Source organism: Ambystoma mexicanum, chromosome 1q (genome assembly GCF_040938575.1).
Source record: "Ambystoma mexicanum isolate Mex_15411 chromosome 1q, UKY_AmexF1_1, whole genome shotgun sequence".
Lineage (NCBI taxonomy): Eukaryota > Metazoa > Chordata > Amphibia > Caudata > Ambystomatidae > Ambystoma > Ambystoma mexicanum.
The window spans coordinates 1,225,156,813-1,225,176,225 of NC_090922.1; the positions used below are offsets into that span (position 1 = coordinate 1,225,156,813).

The window sequence follows — 19,413 nt, forward strand, 5'->3', positions numbered from 1 at the left end:
TCTAATGCCATACCATCTAAAAAAAGCATCTAATGCATTATTTATATATTTCTTTTAAGGGGGGGGGGCACCCCGAACCCACTTTAACCTTTAAAACCCATTTTCATTAAACTAAAACCTTTACCATCTAAAACAATGCATTAGATGCTTTTTTTTGTTAGATGCTTTTTTTTTTTTTTTTTTAGATGGTATAGCTGTCGATGCTTTGGTTGTCGATGCAATGACCGGATACCATGAAGTAGTGTTATACTGCAGAGCCAACTGTTTGTGGCAGGCAAATCTGTTCGAGAGATTTATCATTTTTATACTTCCTCCACTCTCCTAGGGAGACCCCCAGCACTTTTTGCTGGACCTTTTTCTGAAATCCTGAATGAGTGGAGCCTCTTTCCACTGCTTCATTCTTGTGGGCTCAGCCTTTTGGAACTCTATTCTTTGTATTTGTACCTATCCTATGGAGTCTAGATTACTCCTGAACTCTTCAGGGCATCTGTATTTTACAGTTGCAGCACACAGCTCCTTATGGGCAGTGTTGCTGGGGACCCTTATGGTCCTCCTTTGAGATTCTTTTCTTTCTCCTAGAGTAACTACAGTTCTTAAGGATCTCCCCTAAAACTTTACAGTCTGAGGGATTGGCACACACCACCTAATGTGGAGTGCCAAAGGGATACCTAGTATCCCCATTGTCTCTGCTCCTGTGACTTGTCAGTCACAGACAATCTCCTAGCTATGACTGGTGGAAGTGGACGCGTTCTACCAACTATTGTGTAATTTCCTACCACAGGCTATGCCATTACTAGCATGGCTGTCAGCCCTTTTACCATTCAGCGAGGGGGAGGCCTTTGTGTGTTTTGCCTTTGGCGGTGTTAGGGAGAAATCTAATTTATGTGCCAATTCCCTTTAACCATAGAGATCCCCAACTCTTTTGCTGTCCTTAGGACTTTTTAATCTTAACCCTGGAGTGAATGAGACATTTTTCTCACTCTCTCATGTGTTTTAACCTACTTTGGATTATGTGCTTTCACTGTTTTTGGTGTCTAACAAACTCCATAGGCATCTATTTTTTGTATGGTGACAGTGCCTTCAGTGCCATGTCAGAAATCCAAAGGTTTAAATATCTCTTCTTGGGTGAACTATCGTTCTGAAGAATAGTAAAGTGAAATGGACTTTACTTACCTTTTCTCTTAGTATGTCCAGCACACACCTTATGTGGAGTGCTAGGGGGATTACTTAGTAACTTCTAATCCTACCTACTCATGTAAAATATTTTATATTACCCTCACTACTTTAAATGGCTGGTGGCAGTGGTTTAATTTTCCTACCATTGTGCTTTTCTATTTCAGGTTGTACCCTCAGCTGCAGTATAGAACCCATGGGTGACCATTTTATCAAAATGGCCCTACTCTTTTTTTCGCCATTTTCCATTTGTGAGGTCTTTCTGGGTTTTACTCTGCATGCCAAGCCAGGTTTGAGCCCTTAGTTCATTTTGCCTTTGGCGGGCTTCAGTCCTGAAACCCGCCTCTGGCTTCAGTGTGTCTGGCAAGGCAGGATGTGAGGGAGGTGCCCGAAACTCCCCTGCCCTTCGTTTCTAGGAATGTCTAAATGCAACCAGTCCTGATTGGCTGACTGGCTGTCCTTTAAGGACAGCCACCCTGCTGTGTGATTGACAGCCTAGGCTGTGCATGAATGGGAGAAACCTGCTTATACGGCGAGGGTTTTGGGACTGGAGGCAGAGTCGGCCACTTGGAAGAACACCAAACGAAGAAACCGTGAACGAAGCTTGCTGCATCATCCTGGACCTTTGAATTGCCCGGTGAAGCCCTGCTGCTGTGCCGAAACTCCCATTTCTGATCAGCAAGAGAAGCTCCGTAAGGGACGACTTCCCCTGTGTTAGTGGGACCAACTAACCGAGAGACGAACACCACTTGATTGGCTGATTGGCTGTACTACTTTGCTGCTGCAAGAACCAAGTGTGAGGGGTCGAGAAATCCGTAGTAGAGTGCAACATCTGCAATCCAGACAAACTCCAGGAGTCTCCTAAGGACCCTCCAGAAGCAGGACAACTAGAGCTGGAGTCCCCTCACCAGAGTGCACGACTCAAGGCGTGAAGGCAACCCAACTGTATTCCAAGATCCGCAGTAGTGCCGTTTACCACAGTGGCGCGGATGCAAAAAGAGCCTGTAGCTGCCGACAACCTACACATTGCTGCCGCAGGAGCCCTCCAGATGTCCTCCCTCTGGTCCCCACGACTGAAGCTCAGGAACCCAGGATCTGCATCACTGCAACAGGACAGAATCCAGCTGGACCACTCTTTTTCAAACGAGAGGTACTGTTCAGACTTGGGGTACTTACCTCAGTGTCTATAGCTTTGCTCTTCTCCATTGTGACTTGCAGTGGATACTTTAGTTAGAGTCGATTTCAGCCCTGCTTTCCACAAGTGTAACAGCCTGTGCCCCTACAAGGGTTTTCTACCAAACTCTCCAACTTTGTGCAAGACTTATTAACTACGAAGTGCCTCAGCTCCATAGACTGTGGTCCAATTGACTTTGGCTGTCCTGGTTCCCGGCAGACTCTTCTAGTCCATTGACTGATTATTTTCTGTCCCTCAGAGGCGATAACTTGTGTTTAGACTGTTATTACTGGGAAAGGTTTTGTCTAGACTCCATTGGAAGATTTAAGTATACTCACATGCCCTGAGAACTTGTTTAATCTTTTTCCTTCAACTTTTCCTTTCTGCAACCTCAGAATCTGCAAAGTGTACTAGTGATATATAAATGCCATTACTGTCCTTGCAAAGTCACCTCAGGTGTAGGAAGTGTGTAAAAAGCATTTCTAAAGAGTATCCACTAAACTTAGGCTGATTCTGGAAAAGTATATTTGATTGTTACATATCTTGCCCTTTTTAAAGAACAATATAAAAATGGATGTTAGATAATTATTCATAACTGAAATCTTGAGTATAAGTGCTACTTGTATTTGCGAATTTCATTGCTACAGCTCACATTTACCCATCTTGACATAGGCCAGTCTGCTCAGTCACACTACCAACTTGGGTAGTACAGCTGTATACCAAAAGTTGGGTTACCCAATACCAAGTAGACAAGCGTTGTATAGTCTCACACAGTGTTACTATATCAATTCTTGCCGAACAGGTGGGAGCCCTTGGCAAGCCGCATAGGTTCCAGAGTGTCTGGGAAGGCAGGAAGTGGGGGAGGAGTTTTCCACCCACTGTCATTTGTCTGCCAGAGTGCCTGAATGGGACCAGCTCCCACTTGGGGTTTGGCTGTCCTGATTGGACAGGCAAATGCCCCTTTCTGTAAACTGCTGAGGAAGATTGCAGAGGAGTAAGTGCTGGAACTGTATGAAAGGTGAGGCTTCTGGAATGAAAAGCAAGTCGACAACTGGAAGCGGAGGTAACCGATGAAGATGATCATAGACGCCTGCAGAACCTTTGCAACACTGAAGACAACTGCTGCCATGACCCCGTTTTCTGTGCGACAGAGGAACTTCAAAACTGACTCCTTCCCATTGACTGGTGGGAACAATCAGTCCTAGGACGAACTTTGATTTGAGCCATCTTCCGAGGTCCTATGAGTTTCCAGAGCTGCGCAACCCCAATACCAGGAGACCTACTGCCCATTTCGGGTGCATCGTTGTGGAAAGGCCAAATCCGTCCAAGTCTTTACTGAGCCCTCAAGGACACTCCAGACCCCCCCTCATCAGAGTGCAGGACTGCAGGAACCCAAGAAGATTCAATGGGCAAATCGCATCCTTTGTTGGTGCTGCAGAAAGGGTGCCAAAACCACAGAGTGACCTAAGAAGTTGCTGAACAGTGCCAGAAGGTCCCCCTCGAGACTACTGCTGAGAGATCCCCTCCACTGTCCTGCCTTTCGTCATCAGACTAAGGCATCAGGAGGTCAGGTCCAGAGCTGCAACATCACACAGCATCCACCACAAATGTTTTCTTCAAACGTAAGGTACTGTGGGGGAAAAGGTATTGCTTACCTTATTCCAGAAAGTCGCTCCAGAGCGTTGGAGTGCACGTAGGTATCCAGGGCAAGCACAGACTGAAGCCGCTGATTGTGTCTCCTTAGCGAGACTCCAACTCTTTCCTAGAGACTAGAAAGTATCCACAAGAACGTTTGACTTCAGTTGCTTTTCAAGTCTTTAAGCCTCTCCGAACTGCCTTTTAGGTATGGTTGCATTTTGGACTTTAAAAGACTTGTTGTGCAGGGAAACTTACTCTAGAACCTGAAGCTGTACTAGAATAACACTAACCAACTCTTTTCCTTCGCAAATATCATTATCTTAGATGTGTATGCCGACTACATGCAATTACCGTATTAATGGGTGCGCATTATTACCAGTAGTACAGTGGACCTGTCAAACTCCTGTAACAATTGTGTGCGTTCAGCAATTACGAACTAAGAAGTGGCCTTCTGAAAGTATTGTAAAGTATACCTATGTGGGTTGGTATAACTGGGTTCAGTGTACTTACCTACAGCTCATATTTTCCTCTTAAGATAAGCCTGACTGCTCTGCCACTATACCAAGGTCTCAGAGTACTACAGACTGATTCTGGTTGGAGATCTACAAACCACTGGGATAGCTTACTAAAATCTTACCTCCAAGTGGGACTTTAGGAAAACTCTTCTAACAGCATCTCTTAGCACAGAGAGTCATAGAGCGAAGACCTGAGGTGTATGGGGTCGCCTGAGACGGACCTACGGAGATTATTGCGAGATGGAAAGATGGGCAACATGCCTTAATCACAGGAGCAGACAATGCACAATTTGCTTTATTTCCAGAATCCCATTAAAGATCTAGAATCTGGGACACATCGGGCAGTGTTGTAGTCAGATATCTACACATTCCTCGTCAAGTACCTGAGCTGGGATCAGAACCCTAGTCTCCAGGCTACAATGGGTGCAACTTAGCCATGGCACCACGCTCGCTCCTCCCTGTGCACCTTTAAGAAATGGCTCGTGTCCCTACTTTTTCCACTAGCACAGGTGAGCTCACACTCCATTTTAAACACAGCTGCATTACATAACTCAAATGCGGACGTGTCTGACCTTTAAAGAATGTGCATCCCTGGTGGCCTCTTAACAAGAATAATTCTGTGATTTTCTAATTACAGGGACCATTAAAAAAGGACCCCCGTGAATGTGATACAGGACTGTTGACAGTCCAATACAGGAAGTTTATATTTAAAAGGTAACCAAGGCATTTACGCGGATCTTCAGAAAATAGTCCTGGACTCACTTAAAAGCAGGCACGTTTTCACTCACCATTTTCCAAGCGTAGCTAACATTGTAGGCGTCTTTGCCAGATTCTCTCAGTTTGTTCACATGCCAAGAAAGTGAGGAGTTAACTGGCACTGCAATAACCTGGCTGCCGAGAGGGAGGCTACGTTGGTAACAAAATACAAAATTAAGCAGTTTAGCAACGAGGTAAAACAAAGATGTACAATCGCTTAAAAAGACACAATGCATGCTAACACACCATCTCCTCCCCAGTCTTCTGTTATGGCTTCCTTTAGTGTTGTGACGGCGCTTGTCAGCACCTGGTTTTAACTTTCCCTTCATGGAAGAATGTTTAAATAAGAGGTGTTGATACATTACGATCGATTCCATAGACAATGAGAGGGGACAGGCGATGCTGGGCACGAGACAGTTTATCTCCAATTCTGATATTTTCGTCAGTACCATGCCACAACCTGCACAAACCCCTTCCCAGAACCAAAGCAAAAAATGTCTCAAGTTGCAACCAACATTTTAAACCAATGTGAGGCAAAAAAAAAGCATTCCTGTAGCAACATTCCCAGTAACCCTGAATGGTGGTCATGTGTATTAAAATCACCACTTTATTTACTCTAATGGTGACAAGTCATTGCGCACACAAATTCACACAAACAATTAAACTATGCATTATATAAAGTGTCGTTTGTGACGCGTCTCTACGATTAAGTGTGTCAAATGCGATCATTTAGTCTCCCTCTAAAAGTTATCCAACCCCATTTAAAATTAAGACCGTTTTGATTTACGTGGGTCTAAGGGGCGGGGGGGATGGGGTGGCACTGTGATTGTTTGATAGTTACCATGTTTATCTAAATGGCACTAAATACATTTAAAAAAAATAAGACCGCCTTAATGTTACAGCACACTAGAGCGAATGAATCGGCAACATTTCTGCAAACACTAGTTTTAATTTTGTATTCTTGTTCAACTAGAAGTCTAACGTAGTCATTCCCGCAGACCAACAGCAAAAAGGACCAGCCCTGCTCCATAATTGTAGGCGTTGTGTGTGATGTAGATTCAATGAACTGTGGCCAAACCAAAGCTACAAACAGGAAAGGGCGCACAATGCTCCATTGTGAAAAAGTTATAGGAAAAAAAAGCTACATTAGAGTTCTTATGACCTGCCACTAGTAGTTGCTCTATCCGCAATAGTGACCATCCTTTTTCTTTTGGGTTTCATTTTCTGGTTGAAGTCTCCCAATACCCCGATAATTTGTTCAAGCGTCTGAAGCTGCATTTAATTCATCACCAAAGGACACGCCCTGAAACTCCCTACGTAGCTTTGTTAACCACGAGGCAACGCCCTGCAATACCATGCATTGCACATTTGTTGTACCTCACGATGTACAGAGACTAGAACTCTGAGCTAGTGAAACATGCACATACATATGTTGTTAATAAAGTAGGGATGCACTTGAGGGTAGATATCAAAGCCACCAGGCAGAATTAAGAGCAGAAAGAGCCATGAGCTAGCTTTTGATCCATAAACAAGGCACTTTGTTTTCAGCTGTTTAGCCACCATCCCAAACTCATTTGTGTTCGAGACTAATTTATTTCAAGTGCTTTGCTTACCCAAGGATGTTTTGCCGGACCAACTCGAATCTTGGAATGTTCTCATAATGTATGATATCTGTGTGCAGCGGAGGTTCAGCCAGCAGGTAGGGTCTAGCCAGGGATGGGTGCATAAGAGTGTAGCCTTGAATGGTTTAGGAAAAAATGAAATTAGTTTTAAGACCAATTAAACAGGGAAAATAGTACATTCAAATCACAACACTTGCAAGTAGGACCAAGGAAATTGGTGGAATGCAGAGAAAGAGGAGTCTAGTACTCATTTAAGGGGGCATCCGTCAACACATCATAGAAACCTCAAAAGGAAACTGGCGAGATTTGTCCCATCTCTAACACTGGGTACTGCTCAGAATCAGGATCGAGATCGTGCTCAGCCAATAAGAAGTGGTTTGTCTACACCATTGTTTCCTATAAAAACGAAATTCCTGTGAGCCAATGCAAGTGCACAGGGAATAATATTGCAATATGAACTATCAAACCAAGTTGACCTTTGACTTCACCGTGGCTGAACTGTATCGTTTATCAGTAAAAGGCACCAAATCATTTACATCGAAAGAGATATTTATTTTAAAATCACAGTTCCATTATATACATATATGCATCTATCCTTCGGGGTACTAGTGAGAACCCCAACTCTTTATCTTAAAGACAGTTAAGCATCAGCTTTGTAGATTTATTGGCAACACTATCAATAACACCAAAAAGATAGATAAGCAGCCGATTCGAAATAAAAAAAAAAACTGGTAATTGATCAGAATCGAACAATACAGTAAAACACCTGAAAGCAATAACAGAACTAGATCCCAAACACTTAGTAAGTTCAGCTCTGCTGTAATGGGGCCTAGAGCCACCAGCTACACAAGTTATAGTGTTTAGGGAGGTTTACTAATTGATTGAGCAATGCCAGTGGTTGCGATTCAGTGTTCCAAGTTAGGAAAAGCTCACGTACATCTCTCTTCCAGTCCCACCACACTAGAAAAGGCTTAGCGGAAGAGGATATCCATGACTAGACAAGCATCCTTTGAGTCTGGCAAGAGAGATAGGGGAGGACTTTAGGGCCAAGTAACCCCTACTGGAGGGGTGGGGGGGACTGAAATGATATGTTAACTTTCCCTCCCTTACTCAGAATTTCCCAGAGACCACTTCAGGGGTTCCAGAAACTGCATATGTACTTCTGTGCTCGGTCCGGTTGAGAGAGGCCCATGTGTTGCGGGTGCAGAGGATTTTAGATGCAGGATTTTGACAAAGTTACTCATCTTAGTGACTACCTTAAGCCTAGTCCATAGTCCCTAGTCCTCCATACTTGTGGGACATTCCGTGAATCGGACAGGAGCACTTTAAGCATTTAAAAAAGAAAAAAAAAAAAATATCACTTTGTCATCCTTTTATTTTTACTCTGGGCCACGGCATGTGACCGCAGCCCGCCTTCCTGAGCCCTGTCCCGTGCATCACACTTCAGTCCTTTTCTATTACCAGGTCCAGGACCATTTAGCAAAATAGAGGATATTTATTAGAGGGGATGGCAGGCGTATGGAGGAAAGGGGACTATAGACTAGGAGTAAGGTAGTCACTACCGTGAGTAACTCATGTTCCTACGTCCCATCCCCTTTCCTCCATACTTGTGGGAGATTCCCCAAGCACTGACCAAAAGAAACGGGAGGACGGAAATTCCCTTATTGGAACAAATTCTTAAGAACTGCCTGGTCGAATTGGGCATCAGCCCGGGAGCTCGGGTCAAGAAAATATCTGCAAAAAGCCAAAGGGGACGCCCACATAGCAGACTTGACTATGGACTCCCAAGGGACATATTTGTGGAAGGCAACATCAGTTGCTTTGCCACGGTCCAAATGTGCATGAATGCGCTTTGGGACTTGAAGGCCGTCAATTTTGTAGGCCTTGGAGATACATGAAGCTATCTACGAAGAGATGGATGCTTTCGAGGCAGGTTTCCCTTTTGGGTCACCACACGTAACGACTTGTGAACAACTTCTAAGTTTGCTTGTTCTGTCGAGGTAAAACTTCAGGAGCTCGTCCGAGGTCTAGGTTGTGTAAAACCCTCTCGGCATCAGAGACCGGGTTCGGGAAGAAAACAAGTAAAGCTATTGACTGGTTTAAGTGGAGCTTGGAGACAACTTAGGCAAAGAAAGAAGGATGGGTGGAAAGCACAACCTTAACCTTGTGGAAAGTTAGGAACGGATTACCGACCAAGAGCTTGAAGCTCACTTATTCTTCTCGCAGATGTTACCGCAATCAAGAAGGCCACTTTCTAAGAAAGGTAGCGGAGCTCGGTAGTAGCCATAGGTTCAAAAGGATTATGACAACGCAGTGAGGACCACATTTAAATCCCATTTTGGATGATGTGGCCTAACCAGAGGAAAAAGATGAAGACCTGCAAAATGTCTCTTGATGACAGATAAGCTGCAATGGCGGATAGGCATGTCCTACATAAGACATGGATGCCGGAGGCTGCAATGTCAGATTATAAAAGACAAAACAGTCAATAGAAGCCTGTCGTGGATCAAGCTGCTTAGCTAGACACCAGTGACAAAATCAAAGCCATTTGCACTTCTACTGAGCCCTCATAGAATTGCTACGTGCCGCCTGAATTATGCGCATGTTATCCTCCGACAGGTTGAACTGCGCTAGGGACCAGAACTCAGGCACTAGGCCGCCAAGCTGAAGGATTGTGGGGAGAGGTGCCACAACAGGTGATTTCTCTGGTGAAGAAAGTCGGGAATCTGTCGCAACCTGATTGGGTTTCACACCGACAGGTGCTGCAGTTCCAAAAACCAGAACCTGGCTGGCCACCAAAGAGCTACGAAGAGGAGAGTACAGCTGGAAGCACTCCCAAGTTTCCAGAGCAACCCATGAATCAGCCGCAAAGGAGGAAAGGCGTAAGCTTTCAAGTTGTCCAAAGGGATCATCTCCCACTCTTAATCACTCTTAATTTGCTGCAGATTGGCGGCTGTGGGAGTCTGCAGCCACATTGATGTGACCCGGAATGTGCACTGCCTGAAACCAGACATTGTGCTGAATTGCCCAATTCCAAATTTGGATAGCTAGTTCCAGAGGATGAGACCTGGTGCCCCCCTGTTTGTTGATGTAGAACATCGTTACGGAATTGTCAGTGCGAATTCGAATTACTCTGTTGATAATAGAGGGCTGAAAAGCCTTGAGCACCAGAAAAACTGCCATGAGCTCTAGGTAATGTATATGGGACCATCTGTCCTGGGGCGTCCACAAATCGTACACGTCGAGGTGACAAGGCTTCCCCACCCTAGAAGGGAGGAGTCTGTAGTAACTGTTACTTGTGGGCAGGGCTCCTGATAGGAAGTTCCCATCGAAAGGTTTCTGGCAGAAGACCACCATTGAAGATCCGCCGCCATGGAAGATGGAACCGGAATCATCTTGGAGTCTGGATTCGTAACCTGAGACCAGCAGCTCCAAAGAGAGTTGAGTGCACCTCCTTTTCAGTCGTGCAAGAGGTAAAGCTAACACACACAAGGCCATAAGGCCCAGGAGTCCCTGGAACCACCTGGCTGACATGTGGAAGGACTGCTGGAAAAGCTGGCACGTGGTTGACAGGTCTGAAATCCTGTCCTCCGTTAGGAACACTCTGCTTCTGACTGTATCCCAAAAGGAACCTTGAAAGATCAGGTCTTGAGCAACTGTCAGACGATTTCTGCCAGTTCACCAACAGCCTGACAAGAAACAGTAGCTAGAGGAGTGACTGATGATTGGGCGTTGAGGCTTGTGGGCAAGGACTGCACCGGAGCCAATCGTCCAAATATGGATATAGATGAATTCCCTGCAGTTTGAGGAATGCTATGATGACCACCATCATCTTTGTAAAGACACGCAGCGTAGAGCTGAGACCAAACGAAGTGCTCGTTACTGGAAGTGTTCCGTTCCCACAGAGAACCGCAGATATTTCTGATGCGGACTCCAGATCAGGATGCATGCAAGTGTCCTGAAGGTCTACTACGCTGAGCCAAACGCCCTTACAGAGAGAGGACTATATCTGTCTGGGCGTAATCATCTTTAATTTCTCTTGGGGTAGAAAGATTTTAATTGGAGAGGTTGAGGAAAGTGCGCAGGCCAGCCTGGTTGGATCTGGGCACTGTAAACAGACAGGAGTAGCCCACCCGGGTCCACTGCTCTGAGGTCTAGAAGTTTCTGTACCTTGGCTCTGAGGCAAGGCTACCCAGTCTGCTGAATAGGAGGGTGAGAGAGTGGGGTAGGAGGGAGGCGCAAGCAGAAGCACATCCGGGCGACTGAAAAAAAACATAAGTCTTCTGTGATCGTCTGCCATGCCTCCAGATGAAACGATATTCGTCCTCCCACCGGAGTCTCGTGCGACCGATGGAAAACATCATTTAGATGGTTTATCGGCGGGGAGACCTCTAGTTGCTAAAGAGGAGGCTGTTGACCGAGAGAAAAAACGGCCACCTTGCCCTTGCTGCTTGTGGCTAGGCCCACCTGAAGGAGCTTCTGCCCGATGCGCACGGCGGTCCTGGAACCCTCTAAAATCAGAGAAGGACCTTGTTTGAGACTGAGACCTCTAGTAGAAGCTGCTTTAGCTGCTGTTTTGGCAAGGACCGACAAAGATTTAGGCGTTTGCTTGCTTGCCTTTGTCTTGGTGAGTTCCTCATCAGTGGAGGAATTGAACAGTTTCTGGCCTTCGAAGGGTAGATCAAGCACTTTGTCCTGAACCTCCTTCGAGAACTTGTAGTATGGAGTGACGCTTGGCTGGAGAGGTCTACTCCAACCATTAGGCGCCGAGCACAAGTGTCGACATGGTGGGCCGCAGCTTCCAGCAGGTTTTGAGCCAGAACTTTGGCATCTGATAAGCCGCCCTTAAAGCCTTCGAGCCTGTCAGGAGGAATACAATCCTGAAACTCTACAAGCTCCTTCCACAGTTTCAGATTCGCAGCCGCCAAGATGACCTCGGTATTAGCCTGTCGCAGCTGAAGAGCCGAATTAGAAAATGTTTTTTTTCCAATGGCATCAAGAAGCTTGTCCTCCTTGACTTGAGACTCTGCAGTGGAAGATGTAGAGGACGGCTTGGACTGGAGCATAGCTGCTGCCACCACTGCCGATGACGGTAGCAGACATGCAGACAAGGGTATGCCATCTGACACGTGTAGCGAGCGTCAATTTTTTTGTTCACATGTCACCCAGAATGAGGTTTTTCACAGCCCTTGTGGGATTCGGCCAGGATATACTTTTGAAGGAAAAGGCCTGTGCACTCCTGTGTCAGAGTAAAGGCTCCAGCGAGAACACCCTCCTGTGGAGCAGGAGGCTCGGGTATTGGAATATCAAGCAGCACCATCATATAAACTCACAGGTCAAGAAAGGCTTTGATAGAGCGCAGCGGGCGGGTCGTTAATCCTGGTCTGCTTGACCTTCATCCAGTGTGGCAGGATCAGAAACTTGATCCGCCGCACGTGGCACCTCGAACCCTCTGGGCAGACTTGATTGCGCAACGGGAGTCTTCAGCACAGGTGAACGTGGAGGCAGCAGTGGTAGTGGATGAGGGGGCCCCACTGGAAGAGGAGGTGGATGTAGCACTACTGTAGCCTGCAAAGGAGGAGCTGGAGCAGGTGGCGGGATGGGAGGCTTAGGATACATTTCCTTGAAAAGATCCTTAAAGTATGCCATCATCGGGTCAGCGTGCATAAGAGTCTGAAACTTGCTAAAAACATCCTCAGAAGGCGGCCTAGTCACTGGAGTGGGTAGAGGCTGCTCTTAAGGGGCATACCCCCAGGACTGCAAAGAGGATGGTTGCCAGGACAGCCCTCCACCAGTTGGGTCCACGTAAAACCAAGGGAGAGGACATAGGAGGGAGCGAGACAGTGTGTGGCAGCGGGAACTGAGCACGCCAATCCATCGGAGGGCGGAATGGGTTCTTATTATCCACATTACGCAGAAAAGGCTGCTCAGCCCCAAAAACAGGCCTCTCGCTACCAGCCACTGAGAACATTGGTGCGAGTCAAAATGGCCACAGCAGACCGCAGGGGTTGGACAGCCCCTTTTGTTATGCCTATAACTGTGTCATAGGTGTCAGTGAGGCATGGTCACCACAGGGAAATCAGGGGACTTGTTCCATTTTAGCCTTGTGACTGGGAACCTCGGCAGAGCCGGTGCTAGCAGGTCTAGGATGTTTTTGCAACCCCTTAGAGTCTAATGAAGAATTAGCCCTCAGTGAGGTAACCTTTGCGGAGCTGGCACTTGAAAACATAAGGTGTTGGTTGGTGTAATGCATGGAGTTGGTATTGTCCAATTGGACAATGACTACCTGGCCTTCCAGTACAGGCTGGAATGATTTTAGCACCAAGCTGATCGCTCGGAGTTCTAAAACATTGATGTGGAGATTAGCGTCTTCTGGTGCGCATGTACCCTTGCTTGAAGCTCCCCGAGGTGTAGTCCCCAACTGGAGTGGGATGTATCCATTCTGAGGTGCTATGCTGAGGTAGGCGCGTGAAATATTATGCCTTGAGTTAGATGTTTTGGCTATTCCACCATTGCAGTGCCTGTGGAATGACCGTGTGAGAAGAACAGCATCTTCCAACGCGCTGTAGCCCTGTGTCCATTTGTGGTCTAATTCCTCCTGAATTGGCCTCATTCGAAAACTTAAGTTGGGAATCTGGTATATACAAGGGGATATCATGCCCAGCAGGGATTTAAACTAACGTACAATGGCAGAGACATTGTTGGGAAACCACGAGACCATGCCCAGCATCAGCAAAATTCACTCAGTTGACGGATGTACCCTGGGGATGCGAGTGTCCAGCTCCGTCCAGAGTAAGAGCGGTTTGGGAATGTACAGGGGCGGACTTGGTCTCGTTGATGGAATAGCCTAGAGTTTATAGGATTGCTCTGGTCTTTGCGACTGCCACAGTTGTGTGCCTCTGGGAGTTCGCCTTTATCAGCCAGTCATCTAAATATGGAAACACCTCTACTCCTGCTCACCTAAGGTGTGTTGCTACTGGCACTAGATGCTTTGTAAAAACCCTTGGGACCGATTTGAGGCTGAAGGGAAGCACGCACAACTGAAAATGTTCTTGCCCCATGGAGAACCTGAGATACTGTCTGCAACAGGTGGACTGGAACATGGAAAATATGCATCTTAACGGTATAGGGTCGCCAAGAAGTTGTTTTTGTTTAACAATGGAAGCACTTGTTGAAGAGACGTACTTTTGAACTTTATAAATTTGATGAATTTGTTTAAGGACCTTCGATCTAATATTGGGCGCGACTGCCAGTTTTTCTTTTTGATGAGAAAACAGAGAAAGGAACCTTTATACCTCCCTCGGTTTGTGGGGCCAGTTCTATGGCCGCCTTTTGTAGAAGCTTGTCCACTTCTATTTGTAGAAGCATCAGCAGATGGACCCTTCGATTTTTGAGGTAGAGAAGACGGACAGCATGGCAATTCAATTGTGTGTCCTGTTTGCACAACCTGTAACACACATGTCGGATGTAATTTCTTGCCAATGGTGTAAGTCTTCGATTATTCGCCCTCCCACCAGATTGCGATGTGGGCAGTGTGGATATCTTGTATCAATTTTCCTTAGACTGGGCCCTTGCTTGGTCTGAACCCTGCCTGCCTCTTTGCGTGTGGTATTTGGTACTTGACAGTTGGTAAAACAAAAAGGTGATGGCTGGAGGGTTTTGAATTAATCAAAACCATGGACAACCGTCCAGACTATCGTTTTCTAGCCTGCCAAGCCATTACAGAAGGGGAAAGACCATATGCAAATCAGGCTTTGTCTACCCCAAAAGGGGCAGTCCAGCCCCAATTGCTAGGTCACATCCCTTCTGCACAAGTCCACAAGCATCCCTAAACATGTTTCGGCCAAGCGAAACATGTCCAGGGTTGCTTGTGTTTACGTGCAGAGGGGACCTGGCCTACTGGCCTAGAAGTTCTGGCTGGGCAGCTACCATTGGTGGCAGTACCAGACTGATTTGCATATCGCTGGACCCCTTTTGCAATGGCACAGGCGGGCTATAAAATGGTGGTGTGGAAGGTTCTACTTACAGGAGAGGCCTGGAACTGGGCATCAGGGAACATCGGGGCACTGCTGGGACAGCAAGGGGGGCCCAGTCAAGAATCTCCTCTGAATCCGCCAAGGGGTCCCAATCATTTTATGTGTCTACTGGTTCCTGTGTACAAATCAAGATTTAGGCCTCTCGGCTGGGATGTTTCTCGCCAGATTTAATCAGCAGGTTGCCTCAAGGAATTAGTGGAAGCAGTCTAGTTCTAATGCAAACTGGTCTACTGATAGGGCAGATGACATCACAAACCTGTCCCAATTCCCCCAAAAGGGATTGGCTGGTTTTCACTACGCACCTCCCACCTGTTAGTTGATATGACAAGGGGATGGGGGAGTGATTTGGGACAGCTGTGGGCAGGGAAACCATCATCGCTCTTTGACAGATGGGCTCGGTCAGCTTTTAAACTAAAAAATCTCTCAACATGGCAAGTACCCTACATTTTCAAATCTTTACATGTATGCATATATTATTGAGAAATACATTTTATGGCGACTCAGATAAGGCTAGTCTGAAGTCAGCACGCCCTTCGTATGCAGAGATAGTTTTTCTTCATTTATTCGGGAGCCATTTGAGTGAAAAACATGCCAATTTACAGTTCACATTTTAATTATTACCTGCACGCACATACCAACTTTCCAATCCCTTGGAATTAAGGGAGGCCCAAATCACAATTTCATGAATAACTTTAGTTATGTTTATCACAGTTAGCATGGTTACAAGGGGTGACTGTCACCGTAACAAAAGTCTGGAAAGACAGTTGTGACGTATGCTGCCCATTTTCTGCGATAAAATGTATTTCTCCCATTTAATGAAACTGCAGTTTCACTCCAGCCTCTTTCATCCCAGCCCCCACCAATCCCGTTTCATTTCTCCTTAGACATGTGATCATCCAGATGTGGGCTAAAGTTTATCTTTGCCTAACCCTCTTCAAGGCCTGAGAGCAACACTAGTGAATATTTTATGGGACCTGTGACCCCAAGGTCACTCCTGCTGCATGAACAGACATGGGCTTATCTGGTGTTCACTGTGTTTTTCGATCTAAGCCTATGTACTTCTTGCTATAAATTCAAGTAATGGCTCCGATTGATGACAACCAGGCCTGTGGCTTTAGGGCAGCAGAGGGAACGTCCTGGAAGTTTGTGTCATTTGGGGAGAAATGACCGTTCATGTACCCAGCAAAACATGGCCTTTTAAACACACACACAATTGCGATTTTAAATGTAATCTTATAAGGCACACAGTTTCAACATGCATGAATATCACTTCTGGATTGTCCATATGTATAAGGCTGTTATATGAGAACACCATGTCCACGCTTTGAAAGTAGAGTGAACATTTCTCTTAGAATACTGTCAGTTTGGGTGAGGGGAAAAACAAAAATTACATTCTTTTATTTATTTCACATGCAGTGAGCTCAGTTTCACTTTAGCTACTTGGAGCACAATTGGGTATTACATCAAATATATTGTGTGCACTGCCGTCTCTCAAAATATCAATGCAGCTCACCATGGATTGAGTGAACTGGCTTTGCTGAAAGGCACTGCGCATATCTTCACACTTTTGCTTGCAAAGCCCACTTTGTTCGTTGGTGATTTAGGTTCAATAGGCCTTAAGACACTTTTGTGCTGACCTTATATTTCAGTGAGCATTCACAAATGAGACTGGCCTCTATTTCTGGCATCCAGGGGCTATATTTCACCCACAAGTTCCAGTGGTTCAGATTCATTCAAAACCTTTCACCCATCACTTTTGTTGTCTCCCTATGTGAGAGAGGGTATGCCCAGACGTGGGTCACTTGCTCGCTGCGCCATGGGGAACCAAGCTGCACCTCCCTGAGGAGGCCCAACAAGCCCAAAACATTTCGGCGGTTCCCTGTGTTTCCGTGCAGAAGAGAACTGGACTAGCAGTTCGAGCTGGGCTGCTACCATTGGTGGCAGTACCTGACTGATTTGCTTATCACAGGACCCCTTTTGCAATGGCACAGACGGGTTAAAAACTCTAGTTTTGCCCAGAACAATGCCAGTGGTTCAGATTCATTTAAAACCTTTCACCCATCACTTTTGTGGTTATAACTCGATAGTTGGTACCCGTTACTTGGCTGGTACGAGGTGGAGGAGGATCCTTGGGTATTGAAGGATCTGGAATACCCTCTGTACTTAGTGGTGGGGCCACGAAAGGCACGATAAGGACGGCGGTCCTTGTCCTCATCTCTGAGCGAGCTTATAGCCCTCTTTGTGTTTATCAGATTTGATTTCTTTGAACGTGATCATTTTTTTTTTTTACCAAAAAGATCCTTCCCATCAAAAGGCATGTCCAGGATCTGGGCTTGTACTTCTAGCCTGAAGTTTTTCACCTTCATCCAGGCCTGCCTCCTGAGAAGTGTACCATGGGCCATCAGTCTAAATCCACATTCTGCCATGTCTGACGCTGTGTCTATCACATGATCGGATGCAGCTTCACCATCCACCACAATGGCCTTTGTTTCTTCTTGGAATTCCTGTGGCAGATGTTTTGCCTGTTTTGACATTCTTAGCCACATTCTCCCTGTCAAAACTTGCTGTCAGTGCCAGCGCATTAGTAGCTCTAATGGTGAGTGAAGTTGCTGATGACACTTGTCTGCCCAGAGTTTCAAGTTCCGACACCTTTGTCAAGAGGGGCTGTCAAAGGTGATGACTGGTTAGCTAGTTTTTTCCTTGCAGCAACCGTAATTTAAGAATCCGGCTTCTGGTGACCCTGTAGACAAAAGGGTGCCATATCTGCAGCATTATATTTCTTCTCGGGAAACCAGAGAGGGGTAGATAAAGGAGTAGATCATATTTTCTCTGCTTGCATTCGTCACCATTTTCATAAAGCATGGATTTCTTTTCTTCGCAGGAAATTTGAATCTAGAACAGCTCTGCAGCCTTAGCCATTATAGTGTATAATGACATGACATCCAGCGGCGAAGTACCCCCTTCTGAGTCATGTTTTCGTTGCTTTTCAATGTAGGTGTCACATTCATCGGGTACCTTGAGCCAGTGTATCCTTGGGTAGTTCCCCTTCCTCTGGCTCATCTTGAGTATGCGGATCGTAACAGTTACTGTATGGGTCATCCATAGGGTCATACGGATCCTCTTGCCAGTCTGAGCCCGAGACTGTGGATGGGGCTGAAATGTCCCGGGCCTTGGAGGCTGTGATGGCCTTGGCCATGCACCTCTTGGTAACCGGGAACCTGCCTCTGGTACATGGTAATGTTTCTGCTTTTGAGGCTTACCAGGAGGTTGTCTCGAGGTGCCAGAGATGATCGATGTGGAGAGGTACGATGAGGAGATGTGCCATGCCCAGGTAACCTTTCGCCTGTTGCTTCCGGCGATCTACTCCTATGTTTCCTTTCCTCTCTTCGTGGTGGTGGTGAGACATGTCCTTGTCTTGAGATTGATGGTGCTGTAAGAGGAGCTTGTCTTTAGAATTCTTCAATGATCCTCTGCATGGATTGCATGAGTGCAGGGTCAAAGGGATCCAAAGTGTCCATTATGGTGGGTTGCCAAGTTGGGCTTTTCTCCTTGGGGAATGGGGGGATAGAGGGTGTGTGATATATGTATATCAGAATCTGAAAACTTTTCCTGGAGGAGAATATCTGGGATTTCAGTCATGGCCCTGTTCGGGGTTAGGTTTCTGGCCATTCCAAAGGCTGCCTGAAATTGCTCTACTTTTTTCCAGTCTACCTGCTGTGTGCGGAGAAGATCTTTTGTCATCGACCACGAAAGGTGGACCCTCCGTGCAGACTCTTTCTGCCGTAGAGCGTGAATTCCCAGTCAACGGGACAGTTGCAGACGATCTTACTGTGCTGTTTTTCTTGGACAGAACCTACGGCGACGGAACCTCCATAGACAGTGCTCCGGACGACTTTGTGGACAAAATGTTTTGTCGTGGGCGAAGATTCTTTAGCTGTCGACGCGGTCTTCAAGGACGAAGCTTTGCTTGTGGACCATGATATTTTAACCATCAATGTGTTATACAAATAAACAAAACAAACTGTGGATGATCAACACTCTGGACAATACTGCATCAACAGCCCACTTTGTCTTGGCGACACACGTCCACTCGTGGACAGTAAGGAGGATCAATGACGGCGGACCCGTCAACAACCGCTCCGATGACTAGAGTTGAAGGAGAGATTCCTTACCTTTTCAACTGGACTTTTCTTCAAGATGATGGCTTTTTTTTTACTCTTGCACCCTTTTAAAAAGGCATGAGTGTGACCTTGTCACTCTTCTTCTTGGCCTTAGAGATCCTACCCTTTCAACTGAAGAAGCTCTTCTCTTCGAACCTTGCTTCTCAGTACTCTTGTGAGAAGATGAAGGCGCAGTCATCCGATGATTGTGGTTTTCTTTCCAGATGAAGCAGGAGCCCCCTGTGCCTGTCCTGCAGTGTTTTCTGAGAGAAAGATTTGCAGATTTGATAGGTTTGAATATCATGAGGTTAGAAGCAGTATATGCAGTGATCATGCTGG

The 19,413-nt window shown here is 46.2% G+C and overlaps 1 protein-coding gene across 1 annotated transcript in view; it reads right to left on the bottom strand.

Moving 5' to 3' along the window:
* Positions 1-19,413, bottom strand: part of CACHD1 (cache domain containing 1) — a 648,022-nt gene that overhangs the window by 129,379 nt on the left and 499,230 nt on the right. The window contains exons 11-12 of the mRNA XM_069641991.1: positions 6,870-6,993; positions 5,289-5,406 (exon numbers count right to left, since the gene is read on the bottom strand). Coding sequence (XP_069498092.1) covers positions 5,289-5,406; positions 6,870-6,993 — 242 coding nt within the window. The remainder of the gene's footprint in view (positions 1-5,288; positions 5,407-6,869; positions 6,994-19,413) is intronic.